This window comes from Ostrea edulis, chromosome 10 (assembly GCF_947568905.1).
Source record: "Ostrea edulis chromosome 10, xbOstEdul1.1, whole genome shotgun sequence".
Classification (NCBI taxonomy): Eukaryota; Metazoa; Mollusca; class Bivalvia; order Ostreida; family Ostreidae; genus Ostrea; species Ostrea edulis.
The window spans coordinates 23,607,020-23,628,893 of NC_079173.1; the positions used below are offsets into that span (position 1 = coordinate 23,607,020).

Below are 21,874 nucleotides of genomic sequence, written 5' to 3' on the forward strand. Positions count from 1 at the left end.
GTCAGTAGCCAGTCTCTATTCAAAAACTGATCATACGCAGAACAAGCTCTGGTGTATTGAATTAGTTGAGAGAGATAAGCACCATGTGCAGGTGATAATGGAATATTGCTACATAAATAGAATAGATGAGAAAGGATATTATCTACCTGTCATGTTAATTTCTGCATCTTTCTTCTTTACTGTTTCATAATCTGATAATGAGGAAAATATCGAACTATGAGATATCTAAACATTGAAAGTCATATTTGACACACATTATAAAAATTTAAACGCTACACCCATTTCTACATGTATGACATGTGCCTATAATCAATGCACAACGAATCTTTAATATTAGTTAAAATACACTGTTAATACAGTATCTTCATTTTGATAAAAATTATATATAAAAGTACACTCACCTAAAGATGAATCTATTTTGGCACCTACGCCAGATTCGTTTCGTTCTGTAATATGAAATATACAATATGTCATTCTCTCTTAAGAAGTTAACTTTTGCAAAACTTTTAGATAATCTACAATTTGTTATAGAATAAAATACAGACGTATTCATAATTAACTTAAGGTTGATCGATCCTCATGTGATGTCATAGGTTTTTGTAAAAATCTTAATAATTTAAATTTTGCGCATGATAAAAACATATCTTTCTCAGGAATTTTATTCACTGGATATAATAAAAAATCTGGTAAACTACTGATAGTGAAAAAGTTTATTTTCCAGAGATAATCAATTATTTATGATTTAAAAAATGTTGTCAAGGGCAATAACTCCTATGCTGGAATTTCCTCTACTGGATGTCTATAATACATTGGTTTCCCTAATATCCACAGTTATACATATTTATGAATTAGCAGTTTTTTTTAAAACTGATGATATTTGAATTTTGTCATTTCAACAAGTTTTTATCTATTTTTATTATTCTGTTTAACGAAAATGTGTGATTTTCCAATGATGATGTATACTTCTGTTTTTGTATGCCTGACATCTTTAAAAAGGTGGCAACATATACATTTTCTTCGGTTATTAATTAAATTAAACTATATTGAGTGGAAATTAATAAAGTTTTCCACTTTTAACCATTAATATTGATAAGTCACATCAGGATGGAGCTACCTTAAAACATCAAAAGGGGAAGAGAAGCATAACATTTAAAACATTAAGATAAAATAGATTAACATAAAAATTAAGGGAAAGATAAACTAGATTAACATACAAATTATGTGAAAGATAAACATGTCTCTTTATTAAACCCACATGAAATAACAAAAGTTCGCAGATATTGCTCTTTTCCCCCCTTCCGTCTGTCTGAAATACGTTCTTCCTATATGCAAGGTGAAGATAACGAACAGTGATCAATCTCATAACTTCTATAAGCAATATAAAATAGATAATTGGGCAAACACGGACCTCTGGACACACCAGAGGTGGGATCAGGTGCCTAGGAGGAGTAAGCATCCCCTGTTGACCGGTCACACATCTAAAGAGGTAGCAAAAAATACTTGTAGATGAAAGGTGAAGATAACGAATAGTGATCAATCTCATAACTCCTATAAGCAATACTTGGTATCGTTGGTATTGTTTACTATTCTCGTTAATTAAAATTGAAGTTTATTGCATTTATTTTATCGTACTCTCCTCTATTTGTGTAAAAGCAACAAGTAAATGACAACTGCGATAGACTGTTTGTATGTATTGCACATAATTTTGTTGACATTTTTCTTTCAACATGTTCTTGCGTGACTTAATAATCAATCAAGAAAAATTATCATATATAAATCAGAGTGTATAGTCGTTGCATGTCTAAATGTCGAATAGACGGCCACAACAATAGATTTTTTCTTCTGACGAGAAGTTTTTGAATCAATTCTACTTCATAGGAATATAAAAACAGTTCACCTGACAAAGTAGCACAATTCGTGCCCATAGGAATTCCAACAGACTGTTGGAAGACCTGATTACCAAAGGCCACGAAGATATTGCCGATGAGGAACTCCAGCATGTCTTTATATCAACCTCAGAGTACATGTACATGGAATCAGAGTAGTGTTTAACATACTAATGTTTTATATGACTGGTCACTAGATATGAATATTTCATTTTCCACTTTTTAGCTCACCTGAGCTGAAAGCTCAAGTGAGCTTTTCTGATGCATGTTGTCCATCGTCTGTCAGTCTGTCTGTCTGTCTGTAAACTTTTTACATTTTCAACTTCTTCTCCAGAACCACTGGGACAATTTCAACCACACTTGGACAAAAACATTCTTGGGTAAAGGGCTTTTCAGTTTGTTCAAATGAAGGGCCATGTCTCTTTCAAAAGGGAGATAATCACAAAAATGCAAAAACAGGGTTGGCTAATTTAAAAATCTTCTCAAGAAACATTGAGCCAGAAAAGCTGAGATTTACATGACAGCTTTCTGACATAGTGCAGATTCAAGTTTGATAAAATGATGGCCTCCGGGGGTCGAATAGGGTCACAATAGGGGATTAAAGTTTTACATACAAATATATAGGAAAAATCTTTAAAAATCTTCTCCTTAAGAACCATTGAGCCAGAAAAGCTGAGATTTACAGGAAAGCTTCCAGACATAGTGCAGATTCAAGTTTGTTAAAACCATGGCCCCTGAGGGTATGATGGGGCCACATTTGGGGATCAAAGTTTTACATTTAAATATATAGGGAAAATCTTTAAAAATATTCTTCTCAAAAACCACTGGGCCAGAAAAGCTGATATTTACATGAAAGCATTCTGACATAGTGCATATTTAAGTTTTTATAATCATGGCCCCCGGGGTAGGATGGGGCCACAAGGGGGATCAAAGTTTTGCATACAAGTATATAGGGAAAATCTTTAAAAAATCTTAAAAACTACTGGGCCAGGAAAGTTGAAATTTACATGAAAGCTTCCTGACATCGTGCAAATTTACGTTTGTTAAACTCATGACCCTAGGTGTAAGATGAGGCGACAATAGGGGATCAATTTTTACATACAAATATATAGGGAATATCATTAAAAATCTTCTCAAAAACTACTGGGAAAGAAAAGTTTACATTCACATGAAAGCTTTCTGGCATAGTCCAGATTCAATTTTGAAAAAAAGTATGCCCCCCGGGAATAGACTGGGGTCACAATAGCGTTCAAAGTTTTACAGGCGAATATATAAAAATCTTTAAATATGAGCCAAGATGACTCAGGTGAGTGATGTGGCCCATGGTCCTCTTATTGAAGAAGCAACTCTCTATGATGTCATAAAATCTAGTATTTAATTTATTGGGGAATGGTTGTGTAAAGTGTCGAAAAGTCGTAGGTTTTGATGTAGCTGATTTGAGAACAGTTTTGTGATATCAAATTGACTAACAGTTCCCAAGACTTTTTTTAGAATCCACATTTGATTTACACCACTTTTGACATATGTTGTGGCACAATACGTATGAAGTTTCTCCTTCATAACTGTTAATATTTTCGTGAGGAGCAAAGATAGGGGGTTAATAGAACTTTTACTGAATCCAGCATTTATCTGGTTTTTGTGGAGTTTAGGAATCTAATATAGGTACGGTAACTCATACTCATTCGTCCCATTGACTGGAATATTCATGGTGTTTAAAACTAAACCATGATTTTGAAGAAGTTCATCTTTTGAAAAAGAAGCTGGAGTGTAAGTAGGGTAAGCAGATGTGAAATTAATGCAAAGTTCGTTTAAAATACAAAGACAATACTATGTTGTTACAACATTTGTCAGCTGGAACCAAAACATATACATGTAACCTATCAAATTCTTTTTATCAATTCTGGTACTCACTTTTGTTGTGATGTAATGTCTCTAATACATGATTGTGATATTTCTCTTATATTTTTATGCATACATGGAATGCTTTACCCACAAAATAAGGGACCATTCCCTCTCGAGCTTACCGTTTGTATTAGTTACATCAAGAAGAGCTGTATCATCTGCTTCAGAATTTGGTGATTCTGCTTGATATGATGGATCTGTAAAAACAAGAGGTACTGTGAGCAATGCTAACTAAGAATACCCCCACTTACCCCAATCTCCCAAAGGGTGTTGTTAATATGTATAGATTACCACTTTCCTGAGTGTAAAAATATGGTATGCCTTTGTAAAAGAAAATGGAAGATATCGTCCGAACACAAATCCATGGTATAAACCTATAATTTTGACCTTGAGATCAAAGGTCAAGGTCATAAAGAGGTCATGAATGTAAATGACACATAGTCTCATGGTGATACACCCATGTCTTATGGTATGACTATGTCAAAACCCTATAATCAATTTTGACCTTGAGGTCAAAGTTCAAGGTCATATAGAGGTCATGAAGGTACCCGATACATCGTCTCATGGTGATACACTCATGTGTCAAATATGGTATGCCTATGTCAAAGAACAAAGAAGTCATGCCCTGACACGAATCCATTATAAAAACCTTTCATTTTGACCTTGAGGTCAAGGTCATATGGAAGTGATGAAGGTACCCGACACATTGTCTCATGGTGATACACTCATGTGTCATATATGGTATGCCTATATCAAAGAACAAAGAAGTTATGGTCCGAACACGAATCTGCACAGACAGACAGACGGACAGCGTGATTCCTATATACCCCCAAGAACTTCGTTCGGGGGGTATAATAATTGTAAATGATTTAAAAACGTCGTTAAAAGGCACGTTTTATGGTTTTATAAAGGCATAAAATCAAAAGGTTTGTCATAAAATCTAGTATTTAATCATTCGGGGAATGGTTGTGTAAAGTGTTGAAAAATCGAACTTTTGATGTTGCTGATTTGAGAACAGTTTTGTTATATCAAATTGACTAACAGTTCCCAAGACTTTTTTTAGAATCCACATTTAATTTACACCACTTCTGACATATGTTGTGGCACAATACGTGTGAAGTTTCTCCTTCATAGATGTTAATATTTTCGTGAGGAGCAAAGATAGGGGGTTAATAGAACTTTTATGGAATCCAGCATTTATCTGGTTTTTGTGGAGTTTAGGAATCTAATACAGGTACGGTAACTCATACTCATTCGTCCCATTGACTGGGATATTAATGATGTTTAAAACTAAACCATGATTTTGAAGGAGTTCATCTTTTGAAAAAGAAGATGGAGAGTAAATGGGATAAGGAGATGTGAAATTAATACAAAATTCGTTTAAAATACAAAGACAATACTATGTTGTTACAACATTTGTCAGCTGGAACCAAAACATATACATGTAACCTATCAAATTCGTTTGATCAATTCTGGTTTACTTAACACAAAATGATAGATGGTACTCACTTTTGTTATGATGTATGAAAGGTGTCTAATACATGATTTTGATATTTCTCTTTTATTTTTATGCATGCATGAGATGCTTTACCCACAAAATAAGGGACCATTCCCTCTCGCGCTTACCGTTTGTATTAGTTACATCAAGAAGAGCTGTATCTTCCGCTTCAGAAGTTGGTGATTCTGCTTGATGTGATGGATCTGTAAAAATAAATGTATGATTGAACAAACGTCTTTAAAAGCAGTGATTTTTCTACGTTTTTTTTTTTTACAAGGGTCCTGTGGCTTTCAAATTGGGACAAATTGTCAACATTTCAATCAAATTGGGAAAAATCAATTTTATCATAAATAAGTTTTAAAATCATATCAAACATTATATTATCTTTATTTTACACATCTAATTTTCTTTAACCCTCTAAAATTTTGAACTATTCTATCCAAATCATCATTCCCATAACTCTTTGTTAAGTCGTGTGTATATAATTCACATCAAATGTTTATTTTTTTTTTCAAATACGTTTTTCTTTCAGAATTTTATGATTGGGGAAAATGCAAGCTAAATTGGGGAAAAAAATTGACAATTTTTAGGAGGGGAAAGGGCCGAAATTCGGACCCAAATGGGCCATAAAAAATCACTGAAAAGGCACGTTTTATGGTTTTGTAAAGGCATAAAGTCAAAATGTTTGTCATAAAATCTAGTATTTAATTTATCAGGGAATGTTTGTTTAAATTGTTGAAAAGTCTTACGTTTTGATGATTTGAGAACAGTTTTGTTATTTCAAATTGACTAGTAGTTCTTTAGAACATTTGATTTACACCTCTTCTGACATATGTTATGGCACACTACGTGTGAATTTTTCTTCATAACTGTTGATATTTTCGTGAGGAGCAAAGATGGTAGTTAATAGAACTTTTATTGTATCCAGCATTTATCTGGTTATTGTAGAGTTTAGGAATCTAATATAGGTACGGTAACTCATATTCATTCGTCCCGTCGACTGGGATATTAATGGTGTTTAAAACTAAACTGTGATTTTGAAAAAGTTCATCTTTTGAAAAAGAAGTTGAGTGTAAGTGGGGTAAGCAGATGTGGAATTAATACGAAGTTCGTTTAAAATACAAAGACAATACTATGTTGTTACAACATTTGTCAGCTGGAACCAAAACATATACATGTAACCTATCAAATTATTTTTTTTTTTATCAATTCTGGTTTACTTAACATAAAATGATAGATGGTACTTACTTTTGTTGTGATGTATCTAATACATGATTTTGATATTTCTCTGAAATGCTTTACCCACAAAATAAGGGACCATTCCCTCTCGCGCTTACCGTTCGTATTAGTTGCATCAAGAAGAGTTATTTCTTCCGCTTCAGAATTTTCCGATTCTGCTTGATGTGATGGATCTGTAAAAATAAATGTATGATTGAACAAACGTCTTTAAAAGGTACGTTTTAAGTTTTTTATTTTTTTATTTTATCCTCATGAAATAAAGACAAGACTCAGCACATTGCGATTGTATATCTCTAATGTCAAACACACATAGCAGCATGATGATGAAGAACCCTCACTTCTACGGCTTTGAGCTTGTTTTCAATTGTTTATCAAAAACTACATTACTAATCTCTCCATAATAACTAATACAGAAATATGTAAGACTTTTTCATCGGTTGTTCTTTGTACTATTAGATAAAAAGATATTTTCCCATTGAGAAAAAAAATTGTCATATTCAAGTTAACCTCCATTTCAAATTTCACTACCTTGAGTACCACCGCGGTGGTCTAAAGGTAAAGCGTTCGCCACGTATGCGGAAAGTCGGGGTTCGAATCAACCTAAGTCATTAAAACAGGTAGTGACATCAGATGTGAATGTCACTGGTCCTCGGATGTGAACTGAAAAACGGATTTCCCATGTCACAGTATGAGTGACACGCTAAAGAACTCTCACTGGCCGTAAGCGCCGAGTATAGGCCTAAATTTGAAGCCCTTCACCGGTAATGGTGACGTCTCCATTGAGTGAAAATTCTCAAGAAGGACGGTAAGCAATATGAAAGGTGATGATAACGAACAGTGATACAACCAATCAATCAATCAATCAATCAGTACCTTGTTTTTCATCTTCCCTTGCAGTTGCTGAACCTTTATTTTAAAAAGAAAATGCATTGTTACAGGCTTATCATTTTATTTTCGCGAATGCCCTTTCTACTTGTCTGGATAGTTTTTGCATTTACAAATAAAATGAGGATGTTAATATTGTTCAAATCTCTCTATTCATTGCACTACACTGTGGATGAAATGTCAGAAAAATATCATTTTATATTTTCTTTATACTGAGTATTCGAAAATGGCAAACCAACCTCCCCACAGTCTGGATACACAAGAAAGCGACATCAGAAAGCTGTAGATGGCTGCTAAACGATATAGTATTCATCAAATTATTGCGAGTGTCAATTAATTCTAAACGAATAAGAAATGCTGCAACTATTTATATCACAATTTTGCTTTCACTTATAAAATGATAATTTTAAAAAAAAAAACCATTTGTATAGTGCGTTGTCTAGAGTAGATACTCTAGAGCGCTTGACAAAAAATACAAGGTTTAAAAACAAACACAAGTATGACAAATAATGAATAAAATTAATCTAAACAGTTGTATTAAGAATTAATAATACGACGCAAGTGAAGCAAATATCGAAGATAGGTAAAATTTAGCTTTTCATCAATATACTATTATTATTGTTATTAAAAAGGTTGGAAAATACAGCTCATTCAGGTATTGAAGTTTTCAATTACCTCGTCGTTTTTTTATGAGGAATGCCATAACCAAGACAAACAACACTCCAAATAAGATATAGCCTATGTAAGCTGTCATAGAGTCCCCAGTATCTGCCGGATCTAATATGTTGTTAGGTACACTGCATAAAAAAGGTGAATACAACAAAAAGTGATCAATTTCATTTCATGAATATTAATCTAACAAAGAATACAAAATTGATAGTATGGCAAACAAGGACCCCTGTTCACACCAGAAGTAAAATCAGGTGACTAGGAGGAGTAAGCATTCCCTGTTGTATGTAAAAATAACAATGCTCTACTTTCATTGAGTTTAACGGGACGCTCGAGGATATTTCACTCATACGGAGACGTCAACATTACCAGTGAAGGGCACTCATCGATCTGGGATGTTTCAGTCTATTTGATCAAATGCATGTAGTATTCGTGATATATAATTTTAGAAACAGTATGTTCTTTCGCCGCGGAGCAACGTTACGTCAAAACACAATGTCGTGCAGCGTCGCGTTTCACAGTTTCTCAAAATATTCTCCTCTACATTTCACACACAGCATGTGGTGCCCTCTAGCTTTATCGTCTAAGTATCTAGCGGGCTGCAACTCTTCTCATTTCCAAATGATTCAGTAAGAATAGTGAAGACAGTGCCGGAGCTATCTAGCGGGCTGCAAATCTTCTCATTTCCAAATGATTCAGTAAGAATAGTGAAAACAGTGCCGGAGCTAACATCAATAATATCTTATAATTTCGCAACAGTGACGCAGCCATCATTTTTCACAATCTCTACCCAGAGTTATCGTTCCTTATACACAAATACCTCTGTTAACATCTCAAAATAAGCAATGTTATTCCACATGTAAATCCACTTTTTCACGGCTAATAAAACTAAGAACTACTTCATAAAATATTAGGAAAATGTAGGACAAGAAACTATTTGTGGATTTTTCCTCATTACTATATATTCTTCAGGTACCCATGTATAGGCCTGGTGCAATAGAACAACCCAATATCCACGTTTCAACCCAAATCAATGCTTCTTGTGTCACAAAAGACTTGACATCTGCTCAGTATTTATTTATGTATATTTTTGTAACTGAAGTCAAAACCATACTTTATATGAGCATTCGTGCCATTTTACAAAAATATTGTAAAACCCTTGAGACGTTGACAGAGGTGCAAGTGAGAACAAGGAACGACAACTCTGGGTAGAGATTGCATTTTTCATAGCGTTACTTATTCTTTAGACATGATTCGTTTCCTACCAGGACGTTCATCATTCAATATAGTCTCTACCACAAGAAAATCGTACAAACCATAAATACACTAAAACATGACTCGCTTTTGACATATCATCAGCATCGTCCAATATTTTTTCAGTTTCTATTGGAGATTTCCGGAGTGCGACACAAAATTTTATGGCTATTCGCTGCTCCGTGATTTCCCGTAACGTCGATCACGGTTTTGTTTTTTACCTTCACGAAAGAGAACTACGTGCCTTTTATAATCGATTTCCGTCAAACGCCTTGACATATCACGTCAAAATTGGCCTACTAATTCTTTATTACAACGAATAGATTTTATTCTGTTTTAACGCCATTTTTGAGAAATTTGACAATTAACATGATGCAATTTTGTAAATAACAAAATTTTACCATGCGCCGTAAACTCATTTTTTGATATTCATTTTTAAAATATTTTCTTATATATATATATAGTTAAAGCTATTTTTAAGTTGATGTAGACTATAAATCTCATTACCTAATTTTCGAACTTGACGTCGAGGTGCTTGGCCTTCTGCAAAAATTAATTATGCATTGTTACCTACATGTATCATATTTCATAATCATTCAATTTGTATGTGATTTAATTTGGTTTGGTTGAGTATAAACTTCATGATTTTAATTTCGCCAAGACCATAACAACTTATTGTGAGTCAGCATTTCGCAAATTCTATGGTCGTTATAACAATCTAATTGGCAATACAACCTAGCATTGGGTCAAATGCTGTCTAACATGTTTCTTACCAATTGTTAAGCCGTTCTTGACACACTGATTTTGGCTACGGATAACTCCGTTTACCTGATCAAGATATGGGGCTCACGGTGGGTGTGACCGGTCTAAAGGGGATGCTTACTTCTCCTTTCTTGTAAATATATAAAAGAACTCCGTTTCGACATTACCCAATACCTGTCAGTGTCGGATCCAAAACGTATGGAATGAGTATTAAAAATAATCACTAAAAGTCATCAAAGACACGAACAATTGCATCATATGGAGATGTTGCCATTGCCGGTGGAGGGCTGCAAAATTTAGGCCAATGCTTGGTGCTTATGCCTTTGATCAGGGAGAGTTTATTTACACTATTATATCACATATCATACATGTATATCTATGGGAAAATGGTGTTCTTGATATAGTGAATATTTGACTTCTAAAATATGGATCGTATTTACAACTTCTCTAAATACATGTTAGTACAAGTGTATATACATATGTTCAATGACTTACTTTGGTTTTTCGCATCCATTCGCTGCTACAAAGCATTGCTGTTCCGTGTTGATTTCTAAACAGGCTGGATCTATCAAACATGACAATATAATATATTAAAATCATTTCCATTATGTTGAATTCCAACTCCAAGTCTACGCGTGTATTTGTAATCTATTGTCAGGTTAATAGTTTCATTTCTAACTGATATGATAGATCAACTCAAAATTTATGGCAAGAAAGAATCCCACCATTACGGATCTCATTATAATTTACATGATTTGAATTACGTTTATACTATAACCCTGCTTTTAATCGTGTGCTACAACAGCCTCATCATCGCGAACCAGTCCTTTAATGTCTCTTGTATGTTTCAGATAATCTCGGTTCCGAAAATTAGTGGTCGCGAACCAGTTCACTGGTAAATCGCGAAATAAAGAAGTCGTGAATAAAAGTTAATGGTTTACAGTATCTATATAAAAGTGATCTTGTATATACAGCAGTAAAAAAGCTCTAGTTCATCAGTTTTTATTCTGATCAAAAGAAAATTATTCCATCCTGTTCTAACAATTTAAAGGCAAATACCTAATGATTATAAACCATATTCATAGAAATTTTAGACATCGCAGTGATCCGATTGGCGTCATAGTTCATGCCCTCGTGTAAAGTCAAAAATGATATTTATTTCTTGAATAAAATCTTAAACTTTGATCCAAATTGCAACATGACATGAACTCAACATCAATTCATAGGTGGGGCACAATTTGAAAACGTTTATTAGATAAATTATGTTTACCTGTCTCATAATATACAGTATGTTACATTTTCAACTTTAAATATCTTTGTTACTTATCATACTTTTTACACACACCATATATCAATTTAAACATCAAATCCTACATTTTTATTCTTGTGAAAAAGTTCGGGAAATTATTGCGTCATTAAGCTTAATTGTGACATGAACAATGATGTCACAATTTTAATGCCTTTCAAAATGGATTTAACCAATCAACAGAATGCTGAAATTGTAAAACTCTATTACCAATATAAATCACCAAAAATCGTTCAGAAGTTAATGAAGGAAAATATGCCAAAGGAGAAGAAGCTCTCTAGAATGCTCATCAGGAGGTAAGTGACAAAGTTTGAGAAGACAGGGACAGTATGTGATACAAGACATGGTAACCCGGGAAGACCAAGGACTTCAAGAACCGATGACTTTATCAATGAAGTGAAGACTTTAGTTATAGAAACTCCTCAGAAAAATGTAAGACAAATGTTTACGGAAATCAATGCTGAAAACACAAGTATTTCCAGTGTTTACAGAACTTTGAAATATGACATGAAGTTGACACCTTACAAGCTTTCAGTAATGCAGCACCTCAAGGAATCAGATATCCAACACCGACTTGAATTCGCAAGGTGGTTGCTTCAGCAAGGAAATGACATTTTCCAGAAAATTTGGTTTTCGGATGAGGCACAATTTTACTTAGACTGTGAAGTGAATTTATAAGCAAAATGTGTGATACTGGTCAACAGAAAAACCAGAATTTCACCAATAAAAACCTCTTCATTCACAAAAGGTGACAGTATGGGCTGCATTGAGCAGTCAGGGAGTCATTGGACCCTTCTTTTTTTGAAGAAAATGGTGAAACAGCAACAGTAAACTCAGAACGCTACCTCCACTTATTAGTCTTCTTGAGAACCAAATTTATCCCTATCTTGCGAAGAAAATATGGAAATCTACAGACTGTTTGGTTTCAACAGGAGGGAGCTGCATCCCTCACTTCTTTTGCTGTTTTACACTGGTTAGAGGAAACATTTGTGAACAGATTGATGTCATACAGAACACAAAGAGTATGGCCTCCGCATTCACCGGATCTAAACCCTTTGGACTTTTTTCTATGGGGATTCTTAAAAGATGGGGTATACAGCCCAAAACCACAGACGAACTCAAAAGGAACATTAAATTTCATATAAGGAGTGTCTCGGTAGAAATGTGTGACAATGTTGTGAAAAATTTCCAAAAAGGCTTTCACTTCTTGTTGGAAGAGACGGTGGTCAATTAGAACATTTAATGTAAAATTTGACGTTATGAGATTGAACATGATAAAAATGACGTAATTCAGAAATTTTATAAATTTCAGTTGATGATCCAAATGTCCTCTTCAATTTGAAAGTTAGGTTCAGCATTAATCACAATGAATCTAATGAATACATGTAGTTATATGATATAATCTTTTTTTATTTATCTATTTCCTGTGTTTGTTCAATTATAGATTCAAAACGTAACATGTATATTATAAAACACCCTGTATGTGTTGTGTGCCGTCGTGGTTGATATTAAGGTAACACACAATGAATGATTATTGTGCCTGGAACAAAGTCTGCTAATTCGAGAATCGACTTTTATTGTGAAATGTTGGAACAATTTACTTTATAACAATAAATTACTCTCCGAAATGAAACTTACTTTCAAAATCATAATTTATTTTACTGGACATTAAACAAATGCCCATAGTCTGGGTTTTTCATAAATTTGAAATAAATTATCGATATGATCCTTTATTTGAACAGACATGAAAGTCCTTTACCTAACTAAGACGCTTTGTACGATGTGTGGTGGAAATTGGCCCAGTTCTGGAGAGAAATTTTAATATGCGACATCCACCCCCACCCCCGCATAATTCTCTATCATTTCCCTTTAAAATGAATCTCCGTCACTCAAGAATTTGGTTAAAATGGGTCAAACTGTTTATGAGAAAAGTTAATGCCGACCGCTACAGACGACAGACAGATTTTGATCAGAAAAGCTGATGCACTTGATCAGCACAATATAGCGAAAAACAAAATATTTGAACATACGTTGATACATTTCATCACTGTAGTAATGATTCGTAGGACAGCCATAGGAAAATGACTTATCGCAATCTTCAAAGTTTAGACTGCCACTGTTTGCAAGCTCCAAACACTTTCCTGTTTAAAATGAAAAACAGTTTTAAAATACTGCCCATGTGGAGCAGGGTAGATTCATTGGTGTCTTTGTTCAATGTCCGTCCGTAACACTTTGTAACTCAAATTACATTTTAAGAGCTAACCAAAATGTCTCTTTGCAAATATTTGAACATACATGTTTAATGCTGATGCACAGTGAGGTTTTAAAATTTTGATTTTCATTCCAGGGTGTCCTAGTATACGGATGTATATTTAATTGCTGTTATAAAATTTAGAAATTCATTTCAAAATTAAGGATTATCTCCCTCATGCATAGCTCTTATCCTTGGACGAATTTGGCTCCATTTTTTTTTTTTTTTTTTTGGCACGCTGTTTTTGGCTATATTTAGCTCTAAAACTTCATAGTTATTTCGGATTTCAAACATTTCGGTTGAGCATCACTGAAGAGACATTATTTGTCGAAATGCGCATCTGGTGCATCAAAATTGGTACCGTATAAGTTTTACGTTAACAAAGCCTCCTATAGTTTAAAGGATTTTAACCTTGGGATAAAAAAAAGCGTTTATCTTGTAAATGTGCAGTAAGGTTTCCGGAGTAGAAATATTATCTCTGGATGGGTAACCACTTTAAATTCCTGTGTACAGGTTTAATCTCAGGTAACTGCATGTTTAAAGATATTAAAACTTACACCATTATGTATCTGATTGGCTGCATAACATCAAACATACTGGAATACGCATATCAAATATGAAAGGTCTACCTCTTCTTATGTAAAAGATGTGACCAAGGTTAAAGTTTTTTTTGATAATTTCCAAAGGTCAATGTTAAAGTCACAAGGTCAAGATATCTGGTATAGTTGGATGGGTCTTTTCACAAGAAATACACATGCTAAATACAAAAGCAGTACCTCTTTATTTACGATTTGAAAGATATGGCTTATATTCGAATTTTCTAAAGGCATGTCAAAGGTCAATGTTAAGGTCACCAGGTCAAAGATTTTGATACAAATGGAAATGTTTTGTCGGAAGGAATATACATACCAAATATGAAAAATTGACTTTTTATGGGGTAAAAAATATGACCAAGGTTAAAAGTTTTTCGTCACAAAAACAAAAACAATAGGCAGAAAAATAGAATTAATTCCGTATTTCGTCTGACTTTAGGTGTCATTGACTTTGAGCAACATATAAACAGTAATTCATATTAACACAATGAAAACAATTTTTTGATACATGTATATGCTTAATTTAGATAAACATTTTCCTTACAGGACGTTCAGCCGGAAATGCATACCTATGCTTACTAACGTTCTTGTTCTATCGTAACAGAATTCCAGCAGGAAGGACCTCTGTTGGTCAGGGACACAGTGATACCGGTTTTTCGCGTCTTTGGAATCAAACTTGCAGCCTAGCCTGTCTGAGGAGTCCCTCCACGCGACAGCTGTTCTGGGACAAGACTGGACAATGTGTACAATCATCGGGAGAAACTGGGTCACGTTTACAGCGACCATGTTTCATCTCTGTAAATTAAAAATGAGGGGAAAAAATCAGCCTATCTAAAAATCGTGTGCGTAGCAAGCAGTGTAAGGATGTAAAAACTAGTTTTCTTACCAGTATGCTCAACTTGGTATTACTATACAACATGTATGAAAGGCGAGGATAACGAAGAGTGGTTAATCTCATACAATGTAACTCCTATAAGCAATACAAAATAGATAGTTGGGCAAACACGGACCCCTGGACACACCAGAGGCGGGATCAGGTGCCTAGGAGGAGTAAGCATCCCCTGTTGTCCGGTCACACCCACCGACATAATAAGGCATCTACTTCACACTATGAGAATAAGATGCTTTTATCCAGGAAGCGCAATTTTCATTGAGTTATCTCCCTTGGTGATTGATGCACGTCTGTCGCATCAAATTACTAGCGGACTGAGCGGCATACATTAATTTAACTCTAATTTGTCTGTTTTGGATCACTGCACCACCCAGGGTCACAGTTGAAGATCATGTAAATATTGAGACACTTGATTTATTTCCCTTTGACCTCTGCACCTCTCAGGGTCATGGACATTTAAGACTATTTTTTTTTTACATTGAACCTTCTATTCTTTGACCATGACTTCTGCGTCTCCCAGGGTCAAGGGCATGTGCACATAAAGTTGTCATTTTGCATTGGAATGTTGTATGTTGTTGATTGTGTTTCTGGGCCTACCCGTTGTTTTGGAAAGCCAAATTTGTTTGTATTATCAACTGTGCCCATAAACGCCAAATACATGTAACCCATACTTTGTTTCTTTTTTATTGCGCTTGTACGAGATAGTTATAGTATGATTTGTATAAATAAAGTTGGGACTTTTGCTGGAAGATTTCCCTGTCAGTGGATACATGCGTATCCATATCATCCAGAGTTAGCTCACGTGTTATTCATATATTCCACGTGTTATTCATATCATCCATTTCAAGCAGAGTTAGCTCACGTTTTATTAATTTCCTCCACGTTTTATTCATATCCTCCATATTAAGCAGAGTTTGACCCGTTTTATTTTCGCTCTCATCCTAAATGGGCGAATTTAAAACTGAGCAAATAAAAATTCCTTCATTATTTCAAAGCAGCAAAGCATAAGCCAATTTTTTTTTTAAAATTGTACAAATAAATGCTTTTTCATTTTCGATGTTTAACATACAAAATAAAAAATATATAACTCATCTAAGGTTGATAACAAATATGTGGATCTTCTTAATGCAAGGATAAGGGCACTATTTTAGCCTTAACTCTGCTATGTAAATAAAGATTCAAACTTTGTTTATATTTACAATCAAACTTGTGATGGAATGTCAATTTTATAATCTAAAACATCCTAATTTTGCAGACACAAAATTAATTTTTAGATGGTACATTTTACCTAAAAGAATACTTGAAATATGATATATATATATATAACATATACGTAGATTAACTTTTAAACAATATAACATACTTGTTATCTTTATTTTTTGTTTACATCTACACTTCTCATAATGAGCGTCTGTCATATTAAGGCCTTTTTTTTTTTATTATTGAGTTGGTTTACGAATCCGCCGCGCTGATTTTTTGGGATGTTGGAAAAAAAATAAAATGGTTTTTCACTCCTTTTTATATTTCCGACGCTATAAGTTTTCCCTTTTCACCCCCACCCCCCCCCCCCCCCCCCAAAAGAAATTAAAGAAAATAGATTCCGCTGGACTGGATATTTGGACAGACGTCTCTGTCCATAATATTCATGTGTGGAATATCAGTCAACTTCAGCAGGTGAGGTGCTAACAATTATTCTGCACCTTAGTAACAATGCTTTTTGCTTCCAATAAGTTATCTGTTTATGAAACTAATTTCTAATTAGCATTAGTTATGCATTGCATGCCATTTAGATATGTAAATCCCAAAATAAAAACAAACACTTGTTTTCAGATGGCATCCATGACGTACGTTGGGTTGCACTAATCACCTAAACAAGTATAACCCTACCTGACCTTACCATGCATACATTTTGCCAAGGATACACTTTTGAATTCTTATTAATGAATTTTAAAGAAATATTTTTCATAATTAATATGTGAAATTCTTCATATATTGAAGGAGATTGAAAACATATTTAACATTATTGAATTCATTCATTGTATAAAATTTGTTGACTACCAACAATAAATTGATCTGACCTATATAAAATTCAGAATTTTTGAATAAATGTTTATAGGGTTCATGAATTTTATTAATAACTTTACTTGACTTCATAAATAAGACTTTAAACTTAAAAGTAAATTTTTAGACAAAATATATGCTTGGTAAGGTCAGTCAGGATTTTAGTACTTCAGGTGATTAGTGCGTCCCTATATACGTCATGGATGCCATCTTTTGAATGGAAAAACGATGTGGTTCTTTTATTTTGGGATTTACATAACTAAACGGTAAACAATGGTCATTTGATAATGATAGAAAGTTAATTTAATAAACAAATAACATTTTTGAAGGAAACAGCATTGTTGCCAAGGTGCACAATAGTCACTAGGCATATATACCACCGTCTGAAGTTTACAGTGAAGAGAATATTAAAGTTGATAATAAAACATTGACCTCAAATCAAGTTCATTTTTATTACTTAACATTTTGTCATTTGAACCTGGGGGGGGGGGGGGGTAGAATAAATAATGATATTGATAATTTACACAGTGCCTTATATAAAAAAAATTTACTCCAAGACGCTTTGCACTAACAAAACCCTATGGAACTTTTGCTCTTGCATAATGAGGTAAACATATTGGGATTTCACTAAATCCCGTATTATGATTGGATCGCTATATCTGTTCGCTTTCAACTAAATATAGAAAAAGGAAATACCCGGAGAACATGCGCAGTGGTTGGAAATTGAATTTCCTGTCACATAGCTAGTTCGTGAAGAATAAATGGTGAAAATTCGGTAAATAGAAGCCGAAATATTAGTTTTTGAAGTAGTGGTATGTTTAGGACTTAAAATGACATGCTAACTTTGAAAATTCATTAATAAAAAGCTGATTTATGTACAAGAAAGAGGTATTTTGGTATGAATATTCTACTTTCGTTTCATTGTTGACTTGTCGGGAGTCTTTATTCAGAATTTAGGGTCATGTTTACTTAACCCAAGCGGTTGAGCAAGGTCTTGTCGGCCATTTTCTCAGCCATTTGTAAATCACTCAGCTCGCGCTCGTATTGCTGCATGCTGTATTCAGAATTGTGCAATGTGAATATTGTGTATTTCTTTGTTTATCCTGCGCCTAGTTGTAATAAATATGGATGCACATTTTGGTAAATTTGGTGCACATTTGCAGCGTTTGTGAATTAAAGTGTAATAAAAAATCATATCCGTTGAAACCATACGAGGATGAAGTCTTGGAACTTTTCAGGATTGATATTTCAAATGATTTGACAAAGTTCCAAAATAAACAAAAGTTTTATTTAACCTATTTTATTTACCAAAGCGCCAATGCAATCAATCAACAGTAACATTGCATTAACTATTTCCAACCCGGCTCAGGCGGTCAGCTAGCAGCTGATTGCATACTGTGTTGTCGTTATTGTGTTTGTAAACAAATACGTCATTTGGGGCATGCGCACAGGGGTAGAAATCAATACTTCCGGGAGTTTCATAGAATGTACTGAGCGGGGTTTTTTTTGTTTTTTTTTTTGTTATTTTTCTTTTGTTTTTGTTTTTTGTTTTTCTTGATAAACTAAAAATATGTCAAGACCTACAGGTAATTCAAGACCTACGGAAGACTTACAAAAACATAGGCTATTTACATCAAAACTAATATGATTTTCTCATTAAGCATGTCTCAAATATCTAATATAAACAAAAAACGTTTGATAAAAATAAGTTTTAAAGCTGGGTAGGGGCAACTGTTTTCCTCTCTTGACGACCTAGCGCAAGAACGATAACTCGTATAAAAATCAGCTGTTCAATTAATAATCATTTCTTGTATATTTTCTTTGTTAAAAAAGATCGGGAAAATGTTTCAAACTTGTATATTAAAAAATAAAAGAAATGAATAACAATTGAACAGCTGATTTGTAGATATATATTTACGCGAGTTATCGCTCTTGCACTTGTTCCCCATACTGAGCTTTATAAATATATTTTTATCAAAATTGTTTGTGGTTATTTTATATTTGAGACATGCTTAATCATAAAATCATATTAGTTTTGATGTATATAGCCCACATTTTTGTAGGTCTTCTGTAAGTCTTCCGTAGGTCTTCAATTACCCGTAGGTCTTCAATTAGGTATGCCCATTACAAGAATGTAAAAGTCATGCTTCCAATAAAATTCCCCCTCTTGAAGATAAGAATGACGAGACTGTGAATCAAGACCGATAATTATAATTAATTGTCCTTTTCACCTTCTATTAGGGTTACAAACTCTCGCAGATCACACATGATCAATTCTGTGAATGGAAAGAAATACACTAATGATGTTCTGTTATATAAAAGATAGTGGGTGACTCCCCCTTCCAACTATTTTCGATAGTAGTAGTGAATATGAGAAGAATATGGACTTGAAAGGTATGAATTGAAACTATGAAGCGAAAGGGGGTGAGGCGCGTCCCCAATCACCTCTTTCACCATCGAAACCTGGTGAAAATGGCGGCATTAGTTGACGAAGAAAATCTAAAACAAATCAACTTCTAAGCTCTCCTTTGGTGCCCCACCCCCACCTCCACCCCCTACACACACTTTGAACGAAAATGGGTTTGTTGTCCAATAGGCAGACAATCTGGTATAGAATTAGATATAATCTTAATTTGAAAATTGATTATATATCATTATTTACAGCTATATTATAAGACGAAATTTAAAATAGTTTGTCTACTTTCGTTTTAGGTGCATGACGACTTTATATAGCTTTACCATGCATTGATTATATATTTCAAAGTTTAAAATCCATTCGAATCATAACGTAAATATTTCTGTTGAATGTTCATTGTGCAGATTAAAGTAAACATAGTAAATACTTACCATTCTGCCTTACTACCTGCGAGTTACTCTAGGACGTACTCAAGTACGAACGTACCACACTAGTTTAAAAAGACAGCGACAGATACATGTATGACTCATAAAGGGGAAAGGGGTCAGTCTGCTTCAGTACTGCACACCCAGAACATGCTGATTCCTGTTGAACAGATCACAAAAACTCTTAATGTCATGATCATAGACGGCTAGACATCGGAATCAAAATTATTTGTAGTGTTTCAGGGAGGGGGTGAACTCCGTGTCGATTAAATAGCAAAATAATGAATAAACAAATACGGGGGGGGGGGGAGAATTTATTTGCTGCACAGGCAGATACAGGTCCATCACCTGGAATTAATCATTAATGATCCCCAATATAAGTAACCGTGGTTTGCTCTCTCTCTCTCTCTCTCTCTCTCTCTCTCTCTCTCTCTCTCTCTCTCTCTCTCTCCGACCAAACCTACTAAGTGAGGACGTCCTCACAATGTGTAGAAGAGAATACGCACATATATTATTCTAAAGGCAAAAAAGTACTACGTTAGGTATAGCTATAGGGATATCTATAAAAGTTTATCGAATACTCTCTTTCGAATTATGAAAAAATAGGTTTTTGAGAGAGTGAATATTAGTAAGGATATGTCCTCACCACTTGTCCTCACTAAGCTAATATTTTGTATCTACACCTTTCACATACTGTAGATCACATTTATGAGGACGAAATTGCGAGGACATTTCTTTCTTCTTTCTTTTTTTGTCCATATAGTGCAATTCTGTCCCCACAACTTTGTCCTTTGGTTGAAATTTGTCCTCATTTTACTCTCTCTCTCTCTCTCTCTCTCTCTCTCTCTCTCTCTCTCTCTCTCTCTCTCTTTCTTTCTTTCTTTCACATGTCACATTACATTTCTAACTTGAAAATTCACTTCCTCCATTGGGCCAGTCTAGAGTTTCACTTGCCCGAACCGAGATTTCATTTGCCCCAGGTGAGCAATATGACAACCCTTAGTTTTCTATCCCTATGTCCTCGTCATAGAGTCAGATAAAGACCTGGAAATTATTGTAAATTTTAGCCACAACGAATTACAATTATTACAGATAACTTGTATCCATTTAAATAGCCACCTGACGCACTTGAGTAGGACAGAATGAGAGATAAAATGTACATAAGAAGTATATGTTAGGTACACCGTGTGTGTAGGAAGATTTGTGATAATTTACTTATTGCTAACTGCTATTTATAACCATCGGTGATTGCAACATACTAAAAAATAAAACTAAGTTACAATGCCTATTCAGACGCGGCGCAGGGAGCTCACTCGACCTCCCTAGCCACTCCCTCACCCCACCCCCCCCCCCGCCTCACAACTCCCTAACCTCCACCCAGCAACTCCCTCACCCAGCAACTTCTTATTCCCCCGCCCCACAACTTCCTCACCCCCACCTAGCAACTTCCTCACTCCCCCACCCAGCAACTTCCTAACCCCTTACCCAGTAACTTCCTCACCCCCGCCCCGCAACTTCCTAAAATCGTCGTACTACAATGTATATATATCAAGATTCATACGCACCCGTTCATATTCATGAGAATTTGGCCATCATTTGAACTGGTAAAGATACCCAAGGTAAAAACATTGGAAATGTAATTATATGATAAACAATCATATTTTATTTATAACAGCATGAAAACAATATAACAACATGAACAATAAACGATTAAAAATGAATTATGATATATGTATACAATTGTTAACGTGTACTGTTTACCATGAAGAATGAATAAAATAAAGGTATTTCATCAAAACAGTCATGGCATGTGACATTTTTCTTAATCACGATAA

At 34.4% G+C, this 21,874-nt stretch overlaps 1 protein-coding gene across 7 annotated transcripts in view; it reads right to left on the minus strand.

Annotated features, from left to right (window-relative positions):
* The window catches only part of LOC125665572 (heat shock 70 kDa protein 12B-like), a 33,581-nt gene extending 13,402 nt beyond the window's left edge, over nucleotides 1-20,179 (minus strand). Inside the window, exons 1-13 of one of the 7 annotated variants that reach the window (XM_056152318.1) lie at nucleotides 20,046-20,179; nucleotides 14,815-15,040; nucleotides 13,432-13,542; nucleotides 10,591-10,660; nucleotides 9,841-9,876; nucleotides 8,086-8,207; nucleotides 7,650-7,703; nucleotides 7,399-7,431; nucleotides 6,624-6,698; nucleotides 5,415-5,489; nucleotides 3,911-3,985; nucleotides 402-446; nucleotides 147-191 (exon numbers count right to left, since the gene is read on the minus strand). In XM_056152318.1, coding sequence (XP_056008293.1) covers nucleotides 147-191; nucleotides 402-446; nucleotides 3,911-3,985; nucleotides 5,415-5,489; nucleotides 6,624-6,698; nucleotides 7,399-7,431; nucleotides 7,650-7,703; nucleotides 8,086-8,207; nucleotides 9,841-9,876; nucleotides 10,591-10,660; nucleotides 13,432-13,542; nucleotides 14,815-15,031 — 958 coding nt within the window. In that variant the 5' untranslated portion in view covers nucleotides 15,032-15,040; nucleotides 20,046-20,179. The remainder of the gene's footprint in view (nucleotides 1-146; nucleotides 192-401; nucleotides 447-3,910; nucleotides 3,986-5,414; nucleotides 5,490-6,623; nucleotides 6,699-7,398; nucleotides 7,432-7,649; nucleotides 7,704-8,085; nucleotides 8,208-9,840; nucleotides 9,877-10,590; nucleotides 10,661-13,431; nucleotides 13,543-14,814; nucleotides 15,041-20,045) is intronic. The other 6 variants (XM_056152319.1, XM_056152317.1, XM_056152322.1 and 3 more) reach the window with 6 other exon arrangements.
* Nucleotides 20,180-21,874: the final 1,695 nt, after the last annotated feature.